A 25,452-nucleotide genomic window follows, 5' to 3' on the forward strand; every position below is an offset into this window, starting at 1 on the left:
AAAAAAAAATCACTACATACAACAGATATTGGTCTATTTCAGTTATGTGACTGTTGCTTTAAGTGCTCAGCCAAATTTTCCTGGTTTAAGAGTCAGATTTGATAATCCACTGAAAATAAGAAAGACAAATATGAGATAGAAACAAAAAAGTTAACCAACATTTTTAGTCCAAATTTAATATATATATATATATATATATATATATATATATAATGCTGAACAAAGTTTAATTTGGAGCTTCCCCTTTTTTCCTGATCTATTTATGATTTTGCAATGCTGAACAAAGAATTTTGCAATAGAGCCATTTTCACAAGCAGATTGAAATACTCTTTGGTACAGCCACACTCCTGGGAATTTGTTAAAACATTGACAAAGTAGAATACTGGCTGATGCATTCTGCAGATCAAGTTCGTAATCAAATTAACAACAACAGAATCCCCCAAGGAATAATATGTTATTCATAGGATGTAGTGCTTCAGTTATTTAGATACCTAATTTTTATGTGCCACTAAGCATACTGAGTGAAGATACTACTAGGTACAATTCATTTCCAAGGGATCAGCAATATAGATGTATCCAAGCCTTCCACTGGCAGGTGACTTGGCCTAGGAGATTATGGTAGGAGTATGACAGGAGATAGCTAAATATTTCCTCTTTTGATTCCACTGTTTCAGTTCTTTTAAACGAATCCCCAGCCAAAGCAATCTTGACAGGATCCATACAGCATCTTAGCAGAATGACATCCTTAATACTTGAACTCTTGATCTGCTATTGCCTTGACTGTTCAGGAAAACTCCCTAGAGACGGGGAAAAGTTACTGCTGAATTTCATACCAGTCAAACACCTCAAACAAATGACATTCCAAAGAGCTGATTCGGAATCAACATCCACTTCAGAATCACTGAAGTTGGTTCTGTCCAACTCTCGTCCAAGCCCCAAATACAATGTATTCTTGAAAGCATCCCTACAGCTAGCCAGGATGCCAGCAATGTAAGGACCATAAATATTATTTTGCTGTGATGAATGGTGTCATAGCTTTCTTCCTTGTTCCTTCTCTCTTGCCTTCATAAATTACATTCTCATGGCAGTGGAGAGCTGGCCTACTCTGGTTACTCATCTCTACTTCCTAAACAACAACAACGCATTTGGCCCAGGCACTTGATCTTGCCATGATGACATCTCACAGTAACCATTACAATTCTCTCTGGAGTTTTGTCAGACTACAGCTAGGCATTTTTTTTAATTATTTTTATTTTTTTTCCTTCTCACTAATCTAAACTGTTGTGTAATGCCATGCATTGTTAGTGAACTTTATGCTTTGGTGCAAAACAAAAGGATTTCGGTAAATGTTTATTCTGTATTTCAGGTTTAGAAGTGTTTGGGATACATTTTTTGTTGTAAGGTGCTGCATAAGCACAAGATAACATGTTTCCACCTCAAGAAAAATATCTGAAGTTCAAAATATCTGTGACCAATTCATCATTCCTCATCTTCACAGACAAAAAGCATTCTTCATACAACTGATAGTGTTATAAGCAGCACTAAGAACAAGATATCCACCACTCTTATTTTCATACAAGTGGACCCTGGACATCAGTCCACTGGGAACATGCTTAATCTTTTTTGCTATTTGAAAGGAGAAAATGTCCTGTATACATATATTTTTCAACAGCATGTGGTACCCAATAGTTTCTACATTCCCAGAATTGGCACCCAGGTACACCTGTAAGTTAGTAGATAAAAGCAACAATAGTTAAATGTAAGCATTTGGCTTGTATGCGTGTTTTAAAGAATGAGATCACAAAATACCATGCAGAGTAACCTAATAGATATGCTATTCTGTACCTTCAGGATGTACCGGTTGGAAATTTTGTCATCAGCAGCCACATATAAACGGATGAAGACAGAGTTACTGTATTGACCACGAAGGGTTGCCAGAGTCTGGACTAAGCTAAACCTCCTCTCCGACCACAGCCCCTCAGGTCCAATGTTGGATTCCAGCACAGGCCAGTGGAAAGGGGAGTGCCTCAGTATGCTTAGCAGTGGTTTCACATCGGCTTTTTCGATTTTTTCTGAAATGTCAAAGTGTGACAACTGTTACATTCCAGACGATTCAAATCCAGCAGCACCACGGGAGATGCGAGGATTTATCAGTGCTGATCGATTTCTAGGCAGGAGAAGGGCATTGCTGAACCCCAGCGCCTCTGCTCTGCCTGTGAACACAGAGGCACAGCAGTCCTACACCAGTTTATATGAATCAAGTTAAAAAAGAGGCATATCAGTGCCTTTTTAAAAAGGCAAAGGCCTGGAATTAAGCATATTTTTAATATACTGCCCACAATCAAAGCCAGAGGGGTCAGCAGCTGGGCACCGCAGCTGCAGGGCAGCTGCCCAAACTGCTGAGCCTACCCCAGGAAACCATGTCTGAAGGAGAGTGAGAAGGACAAAGGGCACTTTGATGGACAAAGTCCACTCCCTCCCAACTCATCTTTCACCCATCCAGTTGCATAAAGTTTGTGCTGTGTCCCAGTTAGTGCACATCAACCTTACAGCAAGTGACAAGCTCAAGGAAAGCACTGCCCCAAAGTGACTGCAGGGCTCCCCCCCTAAGCCCACTTGGCACCCAGCTAACTCACAGATTCAGAGCTCAGTGCTGCCTGAGTCCTGCCCTGTGGAAGTGTTTTGATCACAGGGATTTAGAGAAAGCTGGAGGGTGCTGAGCAGCAGACTCTCAAAAGTGTCGTAGGAGAATTTCATCAGAGGGCTCCTCTGATACACCAGGCATTACCCCTGCCCCCCTTGGCAGGGCTTTAGCATCCTTTTGCACACATAAGGATCCTTTCACAGAGCCCTGATGAACAGAGGTCTCTGTAAATGTGCTTCCTTGTTCCTTGATGTACCACTGCTTTGACTTCAGAAACAAGCAGAGGACCCTCTGCATTCAGGTTGAATGCAAGTCAGCAAAACCTGTGAGTCTGCACAAAGCTTCATGGAGTCCAGTGGAGAGCAAAAAAGTCTGCCTTCATAAACATGGCTAACACATCGGTGTCCCAAAATCAGACCACTTACTCTCATTCATACAGGATGCGTAAAGGATCTTGGCCTTCTGTACAGCTTCACTGTCCTGTCTTTTGCTGATTGGTTTCTCAAGTAATGCTGGAAAAAGAAATGACATTTTTTAATACCTTGGAAATTGTGGGCATGGTCTGTTTGCCCGTCTCAACATTTGCTTCAGTCATAGCACTTACTTAATTGAGGATAAAGTTTCACGTGTATTTTCTTAGGCAAGAACACAGGCATGAGAGGTATTTTCACTTTTTCCCACCTCCACACAGGATATACATACTTTTTAAAGGACTACTATAAAGACAACTTACTGACACTGTTCATTGCTCACAAAGAGCCACCTCAGCAAACAGAGGTGACAGGAAATCAGGGGAGGCGGGTGGGAGCTAGCACACAGGGCAGAGACTGAGGAGTTTTTTTTAAGTGACTGACCTCCTAGTCTTGGCATGCTGTGAGACTGGGCTCTAAAACAGAAGGTGGTAGGATCCCAGGAGCAAGACTCTTGGGATTTATTTCCACCAGCTCTGCCACTGCTGAAAGCAAGCAGCAGAGAGCTGCCCTTTTGTCCATCAAACACACACAGCCTCAGCCTTGTGAATGACACAGAAGGCCAAGTGTGGAACCACTATTTGAAAAGCTGTGTTATATAGCTCCCTCACACCACAGTTGCTCACCTGCCTCGTTCTGGAAAACCAAACCTGTTTTCCTAAGCTGTCATGTCTCTGCACAAACTTTGCACTCATCACATTATGTCAGGAAGTGAAATATCATGCAGAATGCATCTGAACCTCAGCAGTCCACACTCAGCTGCCTCAAGCCATTTATCCAAGCTTTAAACCAGCCATGATGTTGTTGCAGACATATGTACTGTGGCTAGATGCAGATCAGCTTAGCTTCAGCAACATCCATCAGATCGGGTGCAGCACAGCAAGAGCACTTCTATGACTAAGAGAAGCAGGGTAGTACTTAAGCACAGCACAGAAAATGGGCTAGCAAACCCTGTTGGACCTAATGTATTTTTGTGAGACCCAAACAGGTCATGCCCAATATTACCTTACTGTTACTGGAACCATTGGAAAGATTGGTTTTGCTGGAGCCATCCCAAATGCCTCCTGATGGGTGCTCAGCCAGAGCTAAGAAGCCTTGAAAAATTCAAGAGTAATTTTCCTATAGCATACTCCCCAATGAGTATCCCTCTGGGCTTCAGGAGAGTTTATGAGCAAAGGCACAGTGCAGATTGGCCCTACAAGCTGCTGTGCCTGCCTGAGTTAAGAAGCATGTCCCCCACATAAAGTAGAACAAAGTGCAGTGCAGGAGTCCCAGGGCTGCCAAAGTCTGCAGCTGGCCAGTGGGACCTCATAACACTTGCCACGGTAAAACCAAACCTCTTCTACATGGAGCTTATTCAAGAACCTGCCATGCTTCACCTTTCAGATGCTTCCCACCCATGTCCAGGACACCTACACTCAGGGGACCATACTGCTTACTTCAAAAAGGTATTAGTCAAAGAGTATCCCAGTGATGAGCAAATGCCACTTGGTCTATTCCTCCAAAATCCCTTTTCTCGTTGGGAAAAAAAATAAAAGTAAAAAAATAAAGAAAAAAAAACTTAAAAATTTGCTTGGATCTTTAAGAAACTGAGAAATGTGTTGAGAACGTTCCCTTCTAGCTATGGATAAGATAAGAATTTCACTTAAAAATAAATAAATAAAAGCTGCTGGACAGGATTCCCAACAATTTTGGTTTCAAGTCCTCAAGTTCATAATATTTCTCAATTTCTTAAACACAATATCATACCAATCATTGACACATATCTCTAGTATGCACAGTTCTCAGCAGAATAATCAGACCTGTTCGTGTTTTAAGAATGACATTTTAAGAGAAACTATAAATGAAACCTACATAAAACTAAGGATGAAAAAACACACTCCCATTAATGCTGTCGTAAGAACATCTTTTCCTTGCCAGTGAGCTGCACAGCCGTGAAATTTTGAAGCTAATAAAATTCAATAGCTAAAGCCCAGCTAAAGCTCAAGAGAGATACAGAGGATGACATTCAATAAAATAAAATCAACTCTAGGAATACACCTGCATAAAATCCTGCTAATATGAGACCTGGTGTTTTCCCATCAAATCACCTTGTTATGTGACAGAATGAGGCTGTAACTCCTCCTGCACTTTTGCAAAGGGTAAGGTAGGGAAGATGCTGCCATGTTGAGCAGAAGCATGAAGAAAATTCTTGGTTCCAATGATGCCAAATCCAGTTATCAAAGATGAAAACCTTAATAAGAAGGTTGAATCCTCTATTTGGACACTGAAATGAGGGATGTGGTCCATGTGTGCTCTTCAGAGTACATAAGTTCTTCAGTGCTAGCCTCAAGCTTCCAGAAAGATTTAGAAGCTCAGATCTGGAGCACTGGTCAGATCCATTTGCTTTCTGCATTACCTGATATACAATCCAAATACAAGCTTCAGAAATTCTTTGTCTGTTTAACACACAAATATTTACAGCTACTTTACATGTCCTTGAATATTCAAGTTCTTAAACAAAAAGAGTGAGAAAAGGCAAAAGGTAGTACATGCTAATCAAAAACATGGGTAATCAGTAAGTTTATCTACAAGTTGGGGTGTCAGTGGAAGGAAAGTCACTGCTGTGGTAGTAACCAATGTATACACATCAAACTATCTATAAAGCAAGGTCAGGTGCCTCAAGTAGCCTGGCCATAACAGCAGGCTGCAGCAGGGCAGAGCTCAGAGCCTCTGCTCCCTGAGGACCTCCACAAGCTGCACAGACCCACCTCAGGACCATCCTGCCCTCTCACCAGCCTAGGGAGGCACTCTCTGAACACTGCTCTAGTTCTTGACTTGCAACATGGCATTTCAGGATCTCATCTGCACTATGACAAATGCCAGTCAGTAACCCACAGGGAGCAAATCCAGCCCCTCTGTCAAAGTTCAACACTTAACTATAGCTGGCTGGGAGAACCACATTTCCACCTTGAAAAATGTATATGGCTTCAGATATTTTCTGCTTGCACACCAGAATGAGAGAAACACCCAAGTGGTCTTCCAAGGGATAGGAAGAGAAAGACCACCACAGATCAGTTAATGTTCAGGCTAATGAGATACCCACAGAAAAAGCACAAGACCTCCATTCCCTACTGTCTTCCCAAGCACCTGCTCTTTCCCCTCACTAGAGGAACATATGGGCTTGTACAAATCCATTGAGGAACTCAGTCAAATGGTTTTCTCTTAAGCCCAATGGCTGGAAGTAGAAACTCTGTCCCACTTAGGGAAAGTCAGTGTTTCGACTAAAGCAGTTCACTCAGCACTGAGAAGGACATTGAGTTTGTTCTTGAGGTGTTTTTGTTGTCGCTGCTGGTTTTGTTGGCTTTGGTTTTGGTTTGTTTTTCTGAAATCAGATAATTTTCTGAATGAAAAAAAAAACTTGTTTAAAAATGAAAAGCACCAACTTCATAAAGCAATCTTCCATTTTAGGACTCCAAATATTAACTGAATTTGACTTGAGTCTATAGGCAGTTTCAATACACTAATTATATATATACATCCTTCACCAGATTTTCTGATTATGAAAGAAATTTTATCCACCTTCCATCAGCACCTTTTAGTTTCATCTTTAGATGGGAATTTTTAGGAATGGATCCCTTGCACAAGACTGTGAAACACACAGCACTCCAACAATACTGAAAAACTTGAAATAATAGTTCATTTGCTAGCTCTCAGTTAACTGTTATAGTGAAAAAGATGGAATAGCAATCTAGCCAAAGAGACTAGAAAAGCAAAACATATAAGGTCATTTACATTACTCTGAAAGAGCACAGGATCATAATTACCGGCAATGACAATTTAACAACTCCTTGCTATTACTGACTTACATTACCAGCCTGCCACAAGTGCAAAGCACAATGTCATAGCTGAAAACCACCATGACAAACAAAATGAACCAACATAGTTTAAACCACCATGAAGACAAAGCCTGTGATCACCTGTCCCTAACCAAATATAAAGTACAAGTTTGAATGGCTGTTCTAGCAAAGCAGATCTTGTTCTTCCATCACACCTTTTGTTTCCTTCACTTTTAAATTAATTCCAAAGTTATTCTGTTAGGAATAAAAGGGGTCTCAGCCTGTGCTATTGATCTTAGCACCTCATTGTCTGTGTTTCTGTATGCACAGAATGCTCAGAGGCAAGATTTATATCGGTCTTCACATAAAAGTTAGTTATGGCAAATGTAAAAACCTATTGGTAATTCTGCTCCGCAGCACTGAAACAACATAACTCATCTCATTGAGCAACTATCTCTTGCACAGTCAGAAACTGGTTAAAGCTGTTCATGCTATCCCAATCTTTCTGAGGTTGCAAATTGCTCCACCATTCATTTTCTTCTACCGAGGGGCTGAGGGCAGGGAGGTTCCTGTAGCAAACCAAAGTTCCTCTGCTCGTGGCAGTCTAGGTCAGGCAGGCTTACATCATCGCCCTCCCTGGCCCTTATGCAAAACACAAAGACAGAATCACCAACAGAAAGCACGCCATGACTGGGAATGATCCTCAGTTGCCTGAACTGAAGATGTTCAGGCAGGCAATCAAGGAAAAAAGCCACAGCTGGGGTGGGGTGTTGGGTTTGGGAGGGCAGGAAGGAAGGTCTTTATTAGGTTTCCTTCAGACAGTGCTTTTCCAGGACAAGAGGGCTAAAAAAGGCCAACTTCCTGTGGTTCTCTACCCTACAGTAAATAGCAATCATCTACTGTCGAAAGTGAGAGCAAGGCACTTTACAAAGTAAGCTTTGCTATTTTGTGTGTGTGCATGTATATTTAACTACACGCTATTCTAAAGTGACTAAGAATAATTTTGTGGCTAAATGTTACCTTTAATCTCACTTTCCATTTCTAGCCCTTGTTGATTTTCCTGCCTACTGTCTTACAGAGTTTTGCTTTGGTTTTTGACCACCGTATTTTATTTACAGTACTGAGAAATCCTTTTCCACCTTCTGACTTGGAGTGCAGGAAAAAGAAGTTGTACAGATTTGTAGGGAAAAGTAGCATGCATACCATTTATTCAGATTAGAAATAAAGATTCAAGTTATGAGGGTTCTGGTCTGCAGACTGTATATATTGTGTGCTATCAGACGGTTTTCTACATACACAGTGTCTCACAGAAATGAAATTCAAGTTTATTTCTTGTTCTACAGAGACAACATAAGGTCTTACTGCACTCTCCAGCCATAGATATGGAGAATACATAGTGCTAGTGAAGATAGTAGCATTTTTTTTCCGTTCATTTTTGTCCTTATCCTTTTACAAACATCTGCTGTATGTGGAAAATGCAAACTGAAGTGTTTGTACAGTGATATCTGATGATGATTTGAAATATATTATCATGCTCTGTACCTAGAAGAAAAAGAACTGTATGTGTGAGTATTCCAGTGGGAATACTTTAAATAAAATAATAATAATAATAATTTATACAAAAACCCCAAAGGGCCATCCCATTTCCTGGAAAGTTTTAACCCTGAAGGAGTGAAAAGCTGGAAGGAAACATGTAATTCAGCATGAACTCCCAGGACAATGCTAGAGCAAACAGCAGTCTTGGGCTGCAAAAACAGAGAAGTATCAAAGTGGGGAAATAATCTTATTGTCCTACATGGGCTGGCAAGACAGACTGGAACACTGCGTGCCCTTCTGCTGTCCAGATTTTATAAACAATTTTGAACATTTGGACAGGGTGCAGAAAAACATCACCGCCATTTGGGTTTTTCTTTGTGTGGAGAGGCTTGAGAACTGGGGAGGAAAAAAAAAAAATGCAGTGAGAGACTTGAAGAGCTTGATTTGTTTAGTTTCATGAAAGATTACGGAAGGATGATGGGGTTACAGTACGAAACTACCTCACCATTAGAAAATGCTTGGTGCCAGAGAGATCTTCAGTCTACTGAAAAGAGGCAAAAGAAAAAGCAGACATTGGAAGATGTAGACAAATTCAGCAGTGACAGTGATTAACCACTGCAGCCAAGCAAGTAGCAGAGATAGTGGCTTCTCTGCCCCTTAACATCTTCAAGACTTGATGTTTTGGGGGAAGATATGCTTTAGCTTAAAGTGAATTATGCTTTATCCCAGTGCAAGCTATTGAGCTTCATATATGGGTAATGTAATTGTCTGTGACACTAAAAGGTCGCAGGAGATAATCTAATGGTTGCTCCTGGCATTGCATCCTGTACATTTAGGATAAGGATCTCCAAGCACTCTCAGACATGTGACAGCAAGGAGATGCAGCCATTATCCACTGTTGCAGATAAAGTGAGCCACAGAGGATTAATTCCTCCATATCTAATTCATGTCAGAGTCTTACTGACTTGAACAGTGCTGCTTTATGAGCATAAAGCTTGCTAAACTTGATTCAAAGACTTGAAGAGTCTGATCTTTTGAATATGCTGAAAGCTCCTCAGCCCCTTTAATGTCAGTGACAGTGGGAGTCACTCAGCATTGGCCAGAAGATGCTCAATAGTACAACTGAAAACAATTTGCAATGCATTGTTTTCAGTGCAGATCCAGAAAGCAGACCGAGATTGTAACCATTCACTGGGCCAAAGGAAGAAAAAGCTCGTCCTTCAAGTATGCCACAGTAAGTCTCTGTGAAAATCTCATGCAACAGCATGCTCTTCCTTTGGTTTTGGTAGCAGTAACTAGAAAACATATTTGCTGCAGATTGCATGTTTATCATTCCCTAAAACACAATGATCTTCAGTTTCTTAGACCAAAATGCAGGAACTCTGCTTGTGGAAAAGGAGTTTGCTTGCCTGTAAACAAAGAAAGTGGACTTCTCTTTCAGTTCCTGAGCAATAAAGACTGTTCTTCACCTTCTCCTTAATATCTGTTTACAGCTAAAAGCGTCAGGTTTCTAAACTGATGAAAAGAGTAGTTAAAGAAGCTGTTCACCCTCTTCAGCTATCAGTCACAAGCTTTGTTTCCTCCCCAGGTTCTGTGCTACCTCTGTGAAGAAGCAAAATCCAAGTTATCTTTTAGACATATACAGCACATCCTCTGATGCTAGCAGCAGAACGTTTTAATGATGTCATCTGAGGAATTTCAGCCTAAAAGTAGAGAAAAAGGGGTATTTCATCACTGTTACCTTTTGAAAGCAATTTTTGCCCCCATAATCCACAGGGGAAACACAGGTGGTCATTTTGTTTCAGTGGGAGATGAGTGCGCATATGGGTACACATGGCAAATGCTTGGCAGTTTCACGCTGAGCACACTCAAACTAATCACATAGCACTTGTGTATAAAATGTCGTTCCTTAAGCTCTGACATACTTACGGTTAATCTAATGTTCATTAAGTATGTCTAACTCTTAATCCCATACTTACTTCACACTAAAAAGCTATGTCAAGAGTCCTTGAAAAGCAACTGTAATCCAGGCAGTACCTGTGCTGCCAGGGGCATTTATTGAGGACTCCACCTGTGTCATCAAGGCACTGCCCTTCTTCAAACTCCTAGTGCACTGGGTTTCAGAAATTAGGTTTGTTGCAGTTCACAGAGTGATCTTGGACAGAAATGATTTGTCCAGGATGTGAGGGGGCGCACAGGAACCTTCAAAGCCACACTGCCGTTATGGAAATCACAGCTAGAAAAATGTAACGTCTTAATTACAGTAATGTGAGCTTGCATGTTCCAAGAGTGGTTATCTGAGAATGGTTTGGAGTCAGCTGACTTTCATTCAGAGTATCTAGTTTCCAGATCCCTTTTTTCACAGCCTGGAGTTAAGTGAAGGAGGGTTAGTCTTATGGATGGAGGCCTACAAGGGCACAATGTTCTACCTTAAAATAAAATCAGTGTCCACAGCATCCAAAATTATGCACAATACTGTTATGATCGCTTGTCCAGTGGTAACTTCCCTGGCTTGCTACATGAAACTATGAGAATAACAGACTGCAACAAAAACAATCCAGGTTATGAACTCTTCAAAAAGGAAAATCTGGTACATATATATATATTATTCTCATCAGTCTGGAAACCTGACCCCTACAGCTGGAGAGGTGAAGAGCCTTTATATCAAGTTATAAAAAAACAACTTATAATCTGTAAAATACAGTTATACAAAAATGTCATTAACTGGCATATTTCAAAGCTGTACATATTTCCTGGAAACAAGACAAATATAGTCGAGCCCATATTATATTATTCTTAGAGTTATATCTCAGCACACTTTCCTGCAAAGACAGACATCTCTTGCTCCAGAAAGCAGTGTTTAATATTTCGGTAAAACTTTATCTTGAAAAAGGATCCTTGATTCTCTTGGCAGGTTTACTAGCACAGGCCACACTCCTGTGCTAATGCACCTGCCTTGCTCACATTTTAGATCCGCTTTGAATATCAAAGCCTCGGGAGAAGAGCTGAGCAACCTCTTGCCTGCCTGGAAAACACTGCAGATGCAAGCCTTAAGGGTAAAGAAGCCCAAGCATTGCTGCCTTCTGGCACCATTGTAATCCAACAACAAATACATAATTTCAGGGCCTGCCTGATTAAATTCTTTTTTGCCTTTAAAATACAAGTTTTTTCTGAGAATATCCACTACTATACATCTTCAGCATATGCTACAACACCTTTCCTCTTCTAACAATTGATAGACAGCAATATTTATTTGTTTTTTGAAGCTCCATCAGTGTTGTTTTGTTTTTTTTAACCACCAGTTCTGTTAGTTGTTCTCCAGTACTTCTTACTATTTCAGGTCTTTGGTGGACTGTCTGCTGTGTAGTTTGCAGTCCCCATCCCCAACAAACTCTTTTTAAAAAGTGAGCTGCAAATGATTGGTTTTTAAATGAAAGTTTGCTTTCAGGATTCCAAAAGAAGAAAACAGACTGTTTAAATATGTAATTTTCACTCCAACACAACTAAAAAAAATTCTCACCACTGTACTTAGATACTTTTTAAAGAATGTACCATCACTCTACTAACTCTAAGGCTCTTCTTCCTTTTCTTGTTGGTGGCTTTCAGAGATCTGGAAGGGAAGCTGTCAGAGCCTAATGCAGTACCAAAAAAAATATTTTAATACATTTCATAAACACCTATTTCAATTTCTAACGTGTTATGGTTCAGATTCCTTCATTGTTCCTCTACTGTCCTCAAATGTATATGGAAAAAACAAATTAGCATCAAAGGTTTTCAGAAATCTTGAAATGCTTAAATCAATGACTGCCTTAATAAAGCCTTTTCCTTTGAGTCTAAAAGAAAGTAAGAAAAAAGAAAGGTGGCTTTCCCCATTTGCTGGGGAGGGATTAATGGAAATAACACAACAGACACCGATGACCTTCCTTCACAAAAAGTCTGATATTTAATTTTTTTTCTTTTCAATGAGCAAATGTGGTCATGCAAGAATAACTTCATTTTTGAATTTGAATGATTCAGGAGCATAGTTTTATCTTACGTGTAGTTAAAATACAGATATATGAAAATAAGTCACTTTACTTGTAAATACATAGGTAAAAATATATACACTCCAGCAAACCTGGAGAGCATTGTTTGTCAAAACAGAAGCAAAAGTGTTAATTATGAACAAATTAAAACCCATTGTTCAACCTGAACCAACTGGAGATCCAAGTTGAAATGCACTTGGTCTCCCATACCTTGAGATTTCCTAATTACTGGTTTGTATGGATTTCTGGGGTGGCCTTCCTTTCACCTCTACTGTGAGAATTATTTTACTTTATATGAAATTGCATGCTCTTTGGGGAGGAACTGGAGTCCTATGTGCCACCCAGAAATTGAATACTTTAACTACCTGGCTATTAAAATCATTTAGAAGAACATTTAATGGCTTTGAAGGGTAAATATTTTATATTAAATATTAGTTTCAACAGGAGAGACAGAAAAAGAGCCACCGTTTCGGAGTCTACCGTTTCACAATTAAGTTGTTATCCTGAGTTGAAAGATCTGGATTCATATCCCTCCACACCCATTGCTAAGATAATCTCCCCAGTTTCTTACTCCGCAAGGAGGTGGAAGGGAAATATGGTAAAGTTATTTCTCAAATTAATCTTAATTGTGTAAATTGTCTTGAATCAGCTTATGTCATTTTTGAGAGAAGACTAATCAACCTTTCTTCACCTTCTTTCCCCTCCCTAGGAAAACCACACTCTGTACTGATGCAAATTACATAGCTAATCAATACAATTTTTTCTCTTCTGATGTCTATAGTGAATCTTTTAAATTTCACGAAAGCACGTATTATTTTCAATTTCATGTATTTTGTATTCTCTCCTCAATCAGCCTTCCATTACTTTCTCACCTACTTTCCATCACTTTCCGCATTATAAATAATGAGGTTACCAGAATCATGTTACTGTAACGACTTCCAATAATCACTCCAAGCATATTTCATCAAGGCAAATTCCTTATTCATGAAAACTAGGAAATAATGCAGAGTTCTAGACACAACTCACGTTGTCCTACCATCTGCTGTATCCTCTCTTCATTGGAAGGCTGAAGCATCCAAGATGCCAATGAATGTGGCTATTGATCCCTATTGATGCCTTTTGGAAGACCTTTTGCTGGCTTGCACAGTCTCAGGTATGCCCTAAATATAACAATTTCCATGTTTTTAAAACATTAACATCTATTTTTTAATAAAAACTCTTTTTTTTTTTTTTTCCTGTAGCTCCAGGAGCTCATTCCTCGGAATTGTCTGTAGCTCCAGGAGCTCATTCCTCGGAATTGTCTTTGTGGAGCTGATGCCTTAATCAGGACTGTCTTGTTTTGAAAAACTGTGTTTTCCCACCCACCCAACTCCTACCCAACCTCCCCTCCCCCTCCCCCCTTTTTTTTTTTGGAATGGCATTTAATGATGATCAACACATCATTAATCAATTCAGGCAAACATCTTTCATATATGATACAATTAGTGTCCATCAGTCTATTTCTTAATGGCAATGTCCATCTCACTATGGTTAGACTAGTGACTCTTGAAAATAACTAGTTCATAATTATTAATTCCTCTGACACTGATAGAACATTTAATCATTGTGAATTAGTTTTGCATTAATGAGAATATAATTAATATGCATGTCCACAAGAATTCACAAAGGTTTAGTAATTAATCAATTCATATATTTTCTAGTTGCTAAGCAACACAAATCAAGTAAACCAAACAAATGTTCCCAAACACCAAATTCATGAAAGGATGTTGTATTTTTACAAATAAATTCAATCAATATATTGACATTTTAGTTTTTACTCAACCCCCAGCCCAAGAAGAAATTCCCTTCATCCATTTTTCTGAATATTGATTTTGGCAATATGTAAGTTCTTATGGAAATGCCAGCTGAACAGCTGTGCTTACATTAATGCTTCCTAATGCTGCCCAGTGCCCTAATAGCATATTTCCTAAATGAAAATGCTGTTTGTTTCCGTAATTTCAACATTTTGTAAATTCTTTGAGTTTGTATATAAAAAAGATAAGCACACCATGTGAGTTCCTCCAAAAGTCAGCTAATCTAAATGTACACAAACTGTAACAAAAACAAAAGTCATCTTACAGTGATGTGAGAGTTCATAAAACTAATTTCAATAATAAACCTCAAACAATCTTTTAAGCAATACTCCCTCCAACTACCCACCCCAAAACACACACATATCCACCAGCATTATAGCACAATAGTTTAAACTACATTTAAACCAGAAGATTGTAAGAGCCCCAACTGTTACAGTGCAGAAGGAGCTCTGTGCTAAATGCCAGTATTAAGCTTTATTTCATTATATTAATACTTTCAACATGTACTTGCACATTTTTTCTGTTAGTCATGAAATGGAAAATCAGATGTCACAGTCTGATACATTTTTTTGCAGTACAAACACCTCTGTCTGCAAGATTACCAAAGTACAGTCCTACAGTTATTTTGGAATTTGGTATCTGCAGATATGAACATACCATCCTACTTCAGGTTACAGCCAAAAGACGGATTCCTTGCAAGCCCAGGGGAATATTGTACCATGCATGGAGCAGCAGTGAGGTGTAAACCCCACTCCTGCTCCAGCGCAGAACTTGCAGAGAGATGCCGTTCGGGTCTCCCAAGGAGGGAGACATTGTGGGAATTCTGTGGCTCAGCTGCTGTGCTGCCTTAAAACCTCACTTAGGAACCAAAATGATCTCCTTTCTGTACTCATGGTTTCCCAAAATCACCCAGTTCAGATACAGCTTTCATTCTGAGCAGCCACAAAGCTTGTAGAAAGTCTTGGCTACTCCACCTCTGATCCAGGTACTTCATTTTACCAAAAAGTAGTTGCCCAGAGAGATTTACTTGACTTGGGCCACTTCTGCCTTTTCTTACGCTCAGATGAATAAGCCATTATAAGAAAGATCTGGACTATTACAAAAATGTTTGGACCACTGAAAAGAGATCTATTTGCAGATGAAGAGACTAAGAAAAAAGAGTAAGCACTGTTACTGTCTGCTGCTCGCTTGTTATCCAGGAAGAGCTATCCAACAAGAGGCTATTGGAAGGAATAACATAAATACCCTCTCTATTTTTTTTAACAGTTGGTATTCTTCCTCTTATTCAGGACAGCTCTCAACCAACTACCTCTTAAGAAAAAAATCACAAGACAGGTCCACTGAGACAGAACACCAGCAGTGAGCATCAGTGGCGACACTACAGACCTCATGGGCCACATCCAAGTCCTGACCAAGAATCTGTCAATGTGTGTAAGAAGAGAGGCCAACTCTACCAACTCTATAATATAATGACTATAATATGTAACTCTATAATATAATACTCTATAATATAATGACGTAACTCAAGCTAAAACACAAACACATATAGAGGCTGAAGTTACACCTTGTTACTTTGGCTACCAATACTGACTTCTACCATTTACTTTTTTCCTTTTTTTTTCCTTTTTTTTTTTTAATTACCAAGAATATATTTTGGAGAAATTATTAAATAAAATGATAATGAAGAGATAACAAATGTTATATTAAATCAACCACTCTGCACCACCCGATGTTTCACATCTTTTCTCTTTTCTATGCTAAAGAGCAGTTCTTGCTGCCTGTTAAAGTAATTATCAGGCACTTCATTACACTCTTTTTTTGATATGGAGTTTCCATTAAGCAGATACTTCTCACTCAGATGTTTCTTTCTTTGTCTTGTGTTTTCCTAGCTAAGGATTAGCCACTTCTAAAGGGAATGCAGTAAGAAAACCACATAAAAATGTGGCTTAGCATGATGTCCTTGATTAGGCACGGTAAAAGGAGGAAATTAAGAATGAGAGTCACAGCTTGCTACTCTGTATTTAATTAGATCTGGCTTATATGTGGCTAAGGTTCATGAAGGATGTGCAGTTTTCTAACACAACCTTATTCTGGCAGCAGAACAATTAGAATGCAAAGTGTAACTTAAAACAGGCTCTAGCAATATTTCTTCCTTTGGTTGTGACATCTTCAGCAGATTTAAAACAGCATTCATCAGATTATATCCCATGCTGAAATTCCAAAATCATACTCTGAAACTGCCTGCACCTTTCAAAATACTTAATGATGGGGAAATTGAATACAGTGTAACTGAAGAAGAAAAGTGGAAAAGGGCTTTGATGACTACAAACATGCACATACAAAAACTAATAGAGAAATAAATGCTACATTTAAGCACAACATCCTAAAGGTGATCTCTGTTCTGTGGTGAACAAACAGGAGGCTAATAGGTGAACTAATAGGTCAATAGCATGCCTAAGGTGTGTTACGTTCAGGCACACTGACAGCATGTGTGACGTGGTTTTAGTGAAGATGATAAAATTCTAGCAGTTTTTTCCTCCCTAGCAATAATTGTCACCCTTTTTTGCCAGTTGGTCTGCAGAGTTTCCTGGTGAGGAGGCCTTGCTGCAGAATATAGTGCTAAGTCAAATAACATACAGATTAAAATACCTGTCTTCCTACGCACTTCCACCCCAGGCTATTTTTTCTCCAGACACACATCCTTAAACGGCCTTCTCTTTCACTGATGACAGTTCAGGTACTGCAACAGGAACCTGAATGGCAACTTGAAGGAAACAGAGAACTCAAACAGCCATCTCTGGAAGGCTACAAATTGCCTCCTGCCAAGAGCTAGCTAACTATACTGGAAAATATCACTGTTTTTGCCTTCTTATATTCCTTTCCTGCAATCGTCCACTGTCAGAGACAGAGTGCTGTCCTAGGCTGATGCTTGTCTGGATCTGGGACAGATATTTTTCAACGTGCATGCTGTACTCCTGCACTCTGGTCTACCAGTCTACTGCAAGGAAAAGGTGGTTCAACCCCTGCCACCTTTTCCTTTGGTATAAGAAGTATCCTTTTGTCTCATGGTTCTTAAATTGTAAAGTCAAAAGTAATTGTTTGCTTCCTCCCAAATTCTGTTTCTGTTATACATCATTTTCTCTCAATGTTATTGTCAATAAAAACAACAAAAATACATATAAAAGAGAACAGGAAGTTGTTCTGTTGGATATCCTGCAATAATCAGAAAAGAGTGTGGAGTCTTTACTTGTTTCAGCATCAGCCACTTAACAAGCAACACCGAAAAGTCAACTAAATACTTTCAGAAATGTCATATTTACCCTTTAGTTTGAGGTCCACATTGTGCCGCAGCCAAGGATAAACACCGTAGTTTGACATGTCTTCAGGAATAGGGTGATTATATATCCAGCCATCACATGCAAATCGATAAAAGTTCTCGCAAGGATCTACAGACTGATTTATCTTGCCTAAGATGGCAGCAGCTGTAAGAATAAATAAATAAATAAATACAAAGATATCACGTAAATTTTATGGAACATTTTTACCTAAGTAAAGAATGCCTACATGAGAAGCAGAAAAAAATTAAATATCTGTGCAATGAATGCTCTTGAGTGTCATAAGAGCAATGACCACTGAACCTACTGGAACATGACCTTCTGGAGCCAGATACCTGAACAAAGACTGTCCTTTGTTGCCATGACAAAATTAATTCCCTGAGGAATATAATATTAATACATATCAAACAGACTGTTAGCTTACCAAAAATTATGCGCTGTTTACCTTCAGCTGAATAGCTGCAAGTTCTGATCTGCCATTCAATGGAAAAGATAACTAGTATATTCAGCTCAGTCTTGTGACTGCCTTCCCCAGCAGTATTGCAGGTGAGACCAGTTAGAGACAGATCAGTCTGACAAGTTTGATAAAATAACTTTTGCATGTATAATCAAATGATCATGCATTATAGAGATTCTGGCATAAGTCTACATGAGTAAAATAACAGAGAATATGGAGATAATGTACATCTTTTGGCTAAACGACCATGTGCTTTGAGGCTTATCCAAATAACTGATTAAATTTCTTAGCAGGAAATCTGATAACTTTTACAGAATTTATGGTACAATTTCTATTATCCAGTATTTTTACTTAGAATAGCTCTTCCTAAGATATTTCTGTTTCAGCTGAAGTTCCATCCCTAATGTTAGAAACTCTCAAATTGAGTACATTGAAGACAATTTGGTCCTTGGCAATTTTCTATGACTCCTGAAAAGCTGTTCTTCAAGGCAGAGCTCAATCCCTACCCAGTACACCCTCAGCTAAAACACTCAGGTCCTGTAGGTGTCCAAGTCTGCCTTGGTGCAAAATACCACATTCTGCAGAGTCTACAAAAAAAATCTATGTTACTTCATGTGCACAAGAAAGCCAATTCCAACTCAAACTTGTAAAATGACTATTTTTTTTTTCCGTCCTGAAGCTCAAGATGAAGTCCACACACTTCACACATATTTTTTTTTCTTTTTTCTTTTTCTTTCTTTTTTTTGAGGAGGTGGGGGGAGTGTGGGTGGTGGAGTGTTATTTGTTTGTTTTGATTAGTCATCCTACTTAGATATATGCAATCTTCCAAAAATTAGCTATGGACAGCATTGCCCAGGGTGGCTGAGAGCACAGTCAGCACAGCACAGATGGAAGCCAAGTGACATGAAGTGTCAGGGCAATCTTGACATCTACAGATTTTTCACACTATATATTTAGTCCACAGAATTTTGTCCATACTTCAAAACAAGACAAACATCTCACTGTATTATCTTAACGTGCTTCAGAATGGAAATAAATATTCGTAGAAGTTCACATGATGTCCACTTCGTTTCTATTGAAATGGCTCTAGGGCCAGATTTCCAGACGTGGTAACAATAGTTTGATCTTTGCTCTTGTTACATTCAGTGAAAGACTCTCATTGATTTAGTGGGAGAAAAACTGTCAAAATGACAAGGACAAAATGGGTCTCTTAAGTGCTACCAAACTGGACCTCTTTAGCTCTCATTTCATACTAATAGATGTCCAAGCTTTGTAAGGATTATCACATGTATCTCCGTGTGGGGAAAAGAGCCTGCCAATATGAAAATATGGTTACAGATTTTGAGTCATAGTCTCCACGTTACAGGTGTGCACATCTGTGTACAATCTGGCCCTAAAGTACCTCCGTGCAGAATTCATTTGCCAATTTTCTGATTACTGGGAGGAACAAACCAAATACACCTGAAGGTTGAGTCACCCACTATTTGGTTCCCCTATTTAAAAAATAAATAAATAAATAATAAAATAAATAAATAAAAATAAAATAAAAATAAAATAAATAAAATAAAATAAATAAATAAATAAATAAGTAAAAATAAATAAATAAATAAATAAATAAATAAAGTTTCCTACAGGAAACTTTGAGTTAACCTAGATAGAATAGAGATAAAATGATTAAAAATATGAAGTTGAACTGCAGAAAATAAACAGATCTATAGTAATTTAGACATTGACTCTTTTTTTCAAGTTTTTTGTTTGTTTGTTTTGTTTTGTTTTGTTGTATAACTGTCATTGTTAATGAACTTTATGAGTGAAAAGAACTGTGGAAAAAAATAAAATGGTATAAACATCTCATTAACATACTGTGATAATGATATATAATAGATGGGAGAAAATTGTTGCTTACCAGCTTCAATGCATTCTGAAGTCAAACAGTATTGTTGCTTCGGGTGAAACTTTATAAGACCTTGGCTAACTGCAAAATGGAAAACCATAATGAGACCATTTGTCATGAATTTTGACCATTTGAGCCAAATGTTATGTACCTGATCATTCAAATGTCAGTGTAAGCTCTGGCCCTAATGCATCTCTGGCTACATTGATTTAGAACACTTATAATGTGCATTAAGTAAATACTGCTACTCCTAAAAAATTATTTTCCCCTCCTGTACGTGGTTCCACCTCTATTTCCTCTGTCTTTGCTCTTGAGCAGCATGGAACAAGAACTGTCTGTGTCTCATAGTACATTTGCACAACACCTGGAGCAACAGCAATCCACTTAGGAATGGTGAGCACCACCACGATACAAAAAATCCATCCCTCTTTCTGTCCTCCTCCAGAGATATACTTTTCCCAGCTGGCAGCTTACCATGGAGCTACCTAGCCATCTTCTGCAGGGCTTTCCATGCTGCACCTCCTCCTGCAGTAGTGCTGCACTGTCTAGCCCCACCAGCACCCACGGGACACCTTCAGCATCCCCTAGTCTGGAATAATTTAGAGGGCAACAAATGCAGTAATAACCCTGGTTTATAAGCCACAGAGCATCTTCCGTGTGAACTGGCCCCCAAAGGTACTGGAATTTTATTTGCTTCCAAAAATCGCACTGACAAGACCTATGAAATTCTCAGCTAATTTTGGTTGTCTTTCAAAAATATGCATTACCATTGCCACCAAAACTTAAGTATAGGAATCACTAATTTCAGACACTGCTGTCAGGCAGCAAATATGCAGACATTTAATGCTTGGGATGAGGATGGGAAAGAGTCCCGAGGGCAGATGAAATAAGATTCAGTAGATGTGCTTAGTAGACATAAACGTCTCACAACTTCCATTATCTAATTAACTCAGTCCATGGCAAAAACAAAAATAAAAACCAAACCAAAGAGTAAGAGGGTATCATGGGTATTTCAAGGTATCATAGCTTTAACTGTGCTGCTGATGATAAAGCAATTTCTCCTGTGGTATTAAATTGTTGAAAAAGACATGAAGATGTGAAATAGGATTTCAGCACTGGAAAACTTTACAGTTAAAAACAAATAATAATTACAAAAAAAAAAAACAACTTAAAGCTAGAAATTAATATTAAGATTTTTCATATCATCCAAATTCACAGTTTTAGTGACAGCTAAGGATAGAACAGTCTGGATTTCACTCAGACTTTCTTAGAAACTAAGACTGTAAAACTATTTCTAGACTACTTTACCAAAACTTGTATTGACTCATTGACTCAGTGAAACACATCTTAAAAACTACTACTAGTTAATTTGACAATTAGCCAAGAAAGGCACTAGAGTTTGACACATAAAAAAACTGTAAATGGAACTTTGAAGTACAGTAGGAAATAGAGAAGTGCAGGTCTACAGAATACAGTTTTGAGTTTCTCTATTTTATTTTACAAATAATGGATAATGTGCTTATTACTGAATTGTTTTTCAAAAGCATTTTACTCCTCCCATTCATGGAGATTTGCTTTCTCCCTCTTTAAAGTTAGCTTTTAAGAACTCATCCAGGTCTTGAAGACTTGCTAGATTTTTCTCTTAACAAAGCAGAAAAAGGAAGGAAATTTCCAGACAACCTTTAATTGTTTTGCACTTGATGAAAACTGAGGGAGAATGAAAACAAGGCAGTAAAGCTAAAAAATCCAAAGCAGAAAGTGGTTCTTATACTTGTAAACAAAAGCAAAATATAGTTTCAAATGTTTTTGTTCCATTTACAAATTTCTCATCAGAGCAAATTTTTTAAAAATTTAAATAAAATTTACCTGCTTTTGTTCTCTTGATTTTTTTTTTCTTTTCCCTGTATTATAAGAATCAATCATTACATTACTACCTACAACTGTGATGTTAACCTACACATTTTACTTACACTTGTGCTGGCCCTGGGGGGGGCAAAACCCCACTACAGAGATGAAAATGTTGGTCTGTCTGCCTTACTGCTGCCAGACCATGAGGCAGGCTGCACTACCTGCCTCCATCAGTAGCCTACCTTCTTCCACCACGGCCTACCTTCTTCTACCCTACTCTTATTCAGGGCAGGGGGTATTTTTGTTTTTAATCTTGCCTGAGAAATGGGGAAATTGGAGGAAATCTTTTTTGTGTGTGTGATTTCAGAAGCACAGCTCCTCACGAGGTGCCACCATGACCAAGTGGCATGGTGATGGCACAGCTTGCCCAGAGGACCCAGTCCTCCCCAGCTCTCACCTCCACAGTGGCTCTGCGGCATCCAAGGAGAGCCATGCTCAGTGGGAAAACATGAAACACCCTCCTGCCTGCGCTACAGACATCCAGAAAACAGCAGGGAAGTGTCAGAGAGCCCTGACCTGTGCTTTGGTGCCAAAGCTACAAGCAAATACTGTTCAATGAAAATGCATCGTTCTCCTAGAGAGAGTCAAGAGAACTCTAAGAACATAAAAGAGAAGTAGGAGAAGGTTATGTTACACTTCTCAGACTGAAAAAAAATGAAGGGGAATTGTTTCAGGTCCACCAAAAACAACAAGTTTTTGCAGATTAAATAAAAATTCAAGAAAAAAAAAGTCATCTTCAGATGCCTGAAATGTTTCACATGACCATTAATAGTGGCTTCCTTTTCTACAGTTTTATGAACCTGAAAAAGAGTTAAACTCAAACTTACAAAAAAAAAAAGTGTCAAAATGAAACACTAGAAGATTTCATTGACAAACTGTTAAAACAGAACAGTTCAATTCTTTTCCATCATTCCTTTTGGTTGAAATCTTCAGACAATTTCAAAACAAAGCCTTAAAAACATTTTGGTTGACCCAAGGCCAGTATTTTTATTTTCTTAGCCATTATGCCAATGAAAATTCTTATGCTGAATCCCCGGTTACAGAAAAGGTCTCGGCACACTTACTAAGCTGTCTATAAAAATTATATTTTCTTGAATTTTCATGTCTGGTCTATGGGCAAAAGACATCTCCAACAAGCCATGTTGTTAAAATTTCTATTGCTTTCTACAAGAAATAAATATACAAACAGACTACTGCTGAAAAAGAAATAAGGTCTCTCCATTACTGTCTGGTGTTTGGTATCATATTAATTAAGAGAAAAACATTATTTTTTATGTAGAATCAATATTTTAAGCTACCAAAATGAGGATCCAATCTTCCTCACATTTATAAAGGGTTTTATTGAACTAAGTGGGATTCTTTCTATACACAATAGTTACTTGAGTGTGTTTGTAGAATTTATTCTCCACCAGAAAAATACTGAGTGAGAGCCTGCTGCTTCAAATATTCTATAGAAAACTTAACACCATTTTCTCTGTTGTGATTACTAATGAAGCATACCTTGCACACAGCATCATAAAAGATTGGAGGAAAGCAAAAGATAGTCTTAGAGGTTAAGTTCCCTCAAGTCCATGGAAATTGGTGTTGATTAAAGAAATGAAAAGTTTGTCTAAATTATTCTAAAAAGGATCTCTCTGCAACCTTTTACACAATATTGCTTTCTATTCACTGTCTGGTGGTTTCTGGGTGCATTTTTAGGCGTAGATATATGCTTCCATGCGATATTCCAAGAAAAGCCATCTATAAACAATTCCAAATCCCTGAGAGAAAAATTTATTTCCTTCTCTATTTTGTCCAGTTACAGCTAATAAATCTGATCAAAATGTTTTAGTTTAATCCCAGGTGCACCTCTTATGATTTTTGCAAAGACACTTTTGCAGTTCTTCATAGAAAAACAGAAACATCTAAATAATGTGCAAGCATATGCGTTATTGAAGCTTTCTACAGGAATTTTAGTCAAGCCCTAATGAAAACCAAATGAAGGATAACCCAAAAGACTGCATAAAATGTGTGCAGTACAGATTGATTTTCAGGAAACACAGAATTTTAGTCCACATGGGTCACAAACTGCCAGTTTGCAATCAGTCTTACCAATATGCATAATTTTACCCTTTTCTCCCCATTCTGTGAAAGAATCCAACTCTAGCTAGAACACATCGAACTGAGTATTCAAATTTAAATTCAGCTTTCAAAAGTTACATGGGCTCACATTGCAGCTTCTAGCTCTAGTGTTCCCCATAACAAATCTCTTTGCTGATGCATTTCCATTTTATGGTAAAAATAAAACAAGGAAAAAGAAGAGGAGACTGGGATTGTCACCAAAACATAGCGTACAGCACAAACACCCACACCAGGCAGGCAGGCTCAGGAGGGCTATGTTCACCCTCGCCTAGACATTCTCACTTACCCAAGAAAAGTGCAGTGCCAAGCGCAATGGTGCCAGCCACGAACACACCAAGGGCAATCCGAGTGGCTTTGTTGGCTGCTCTCCTGGTCTCTGGTACCGTCTCCCCTTCCATCAGGATGGGATGGGATGTGCTCACTCTCAGAGAAGTCTGGTTCAGGAGCTCAACTACTCAGAAGCTGCATCCATCAGCTCTCCTCCTCCTCTCTTCTATTTAGAACTTCAGGTTTCTGTCGTGAACCATTTCCTAGGCACTTCCTGCTCTCTCCCTCTCCAAGGAAAATCAAGCACTCATATAAAAAGCTGTCTTCTGCACTTCCCTCTGACCAGACCTAGGGAAGGCAAGCAGTGACCACTCTACTTACAGCTCCTGCTGCCTGTAAAAGTCTCTACGAGCCAATCGCTCAGCAGTCCCCTTTATCAAAAGTTCAGAGCACGAGGATTTCACAATGTTGCTGAACAGACGTTTTAGTTATTCTAACATATAGCTGTAAAGCCGTTACAATCAAAGCAGGATTTCTGACAACTTTTACAAGCACGAGACTGATGGAAGGTTTTCGTTTTCTCTTGCGCTTGTTTTACAAACCTAATTATTTGCTGACTGAAGTTCCCTCTTCTTAAACCATTGCTACTGCATCATTTGATTTTTACCAGAAGCAATATTCACCCAGTGGGCAAATTCCTTTTTAAAGCTTCCTAAGAGCTCTTAGAATATCATGTAGCATTTTATTTTGGGAATTTGGTATGTGATATTTTGTGCCAAAAATCACAGTCATGCAGCACAAAGCAATAATCAGCACAACCTACAGAATAGTGCTGTTTTAAGAGCTGGATTTTATTTTATTTTTTTCCAGGCAAGATATTTCAGTATTGCTCATATGCAGTGAATTATAGGAGAGGATCCTTCGCTTCCAACTCAAATACCACTATGAACTTAGTGCAAAGTATCTATCTGGCACTTCCAAGATGGAGACGAGTAAAAGGAAACAAACAAACAAACAAACAAACAAACAAAAAACTTATTTGTATGGATTTCTCAATTTCAGACTGAGACTTGACGATCCTCTCTCTAGGTAGCAAGGTTTCCCTGTTCAATCCATAAGAAAGT

General features: G+C 38.7%; 1 protein-coding gene across 2 annotated transcripts in view; it reads right to left on the reverse strand.

Moving 5' to 3' along the window:
- Positions 1–24,973, reverse strand: part of PHEX (phosphate regulating endopeptidase homolog X-linked) — a 102,609-nt gene extending 77,636 nt beyond the window's left edge. The window contains exons 1-5 of one of the 2 annotated variants that reach the window (XM_040531918.1): positions 24,348–24,973; positions 20,045–20,113; positions 17,667–17,828; positions 3,070–3,156; positions 1,846–2,072 (exon numbers count right to left, since the gene is read on the reverse strand). In XM_040531918.1, coding sequence (XP_040387852.1) covers positions 1,846–2,072; positions 3,070–3,156; positions 17,667–17,828; positions 20,045–20,113; positions 24,348–24,459 — 657 coding nt within the window. In that variant the 5' untranslated portion in view covers positions 24,460–24,973. The remainder of the gene's footprint in view (positions 1–1,845; positions 2,073–3,069; positions 3,157–17,666; positions 17,829–20,044; positions 20,114–24,347) is intronic. The other variant, XM_040531929.1, reaches the window with a different exon arrangement.
- Between the last annotated feature and the right edge of the window lie 479 nt (positions 24,974–25,452).

This window comes from Cygnus olor, chromosome 1 (genome assembly GCF_009769625.2).
Source record: "Cygnus olor isolate bCygOlo1 chromosome 1, bCygOlo1.pri.v2, whole genome shotgun sequence".
Classification (NCBI taxonomy): domain Eukaryota; kingdom Metazoa; phylum Chordata; class Aves; order Anseriformes; family Anatidae; genus Cygnus; species Cygnus olor.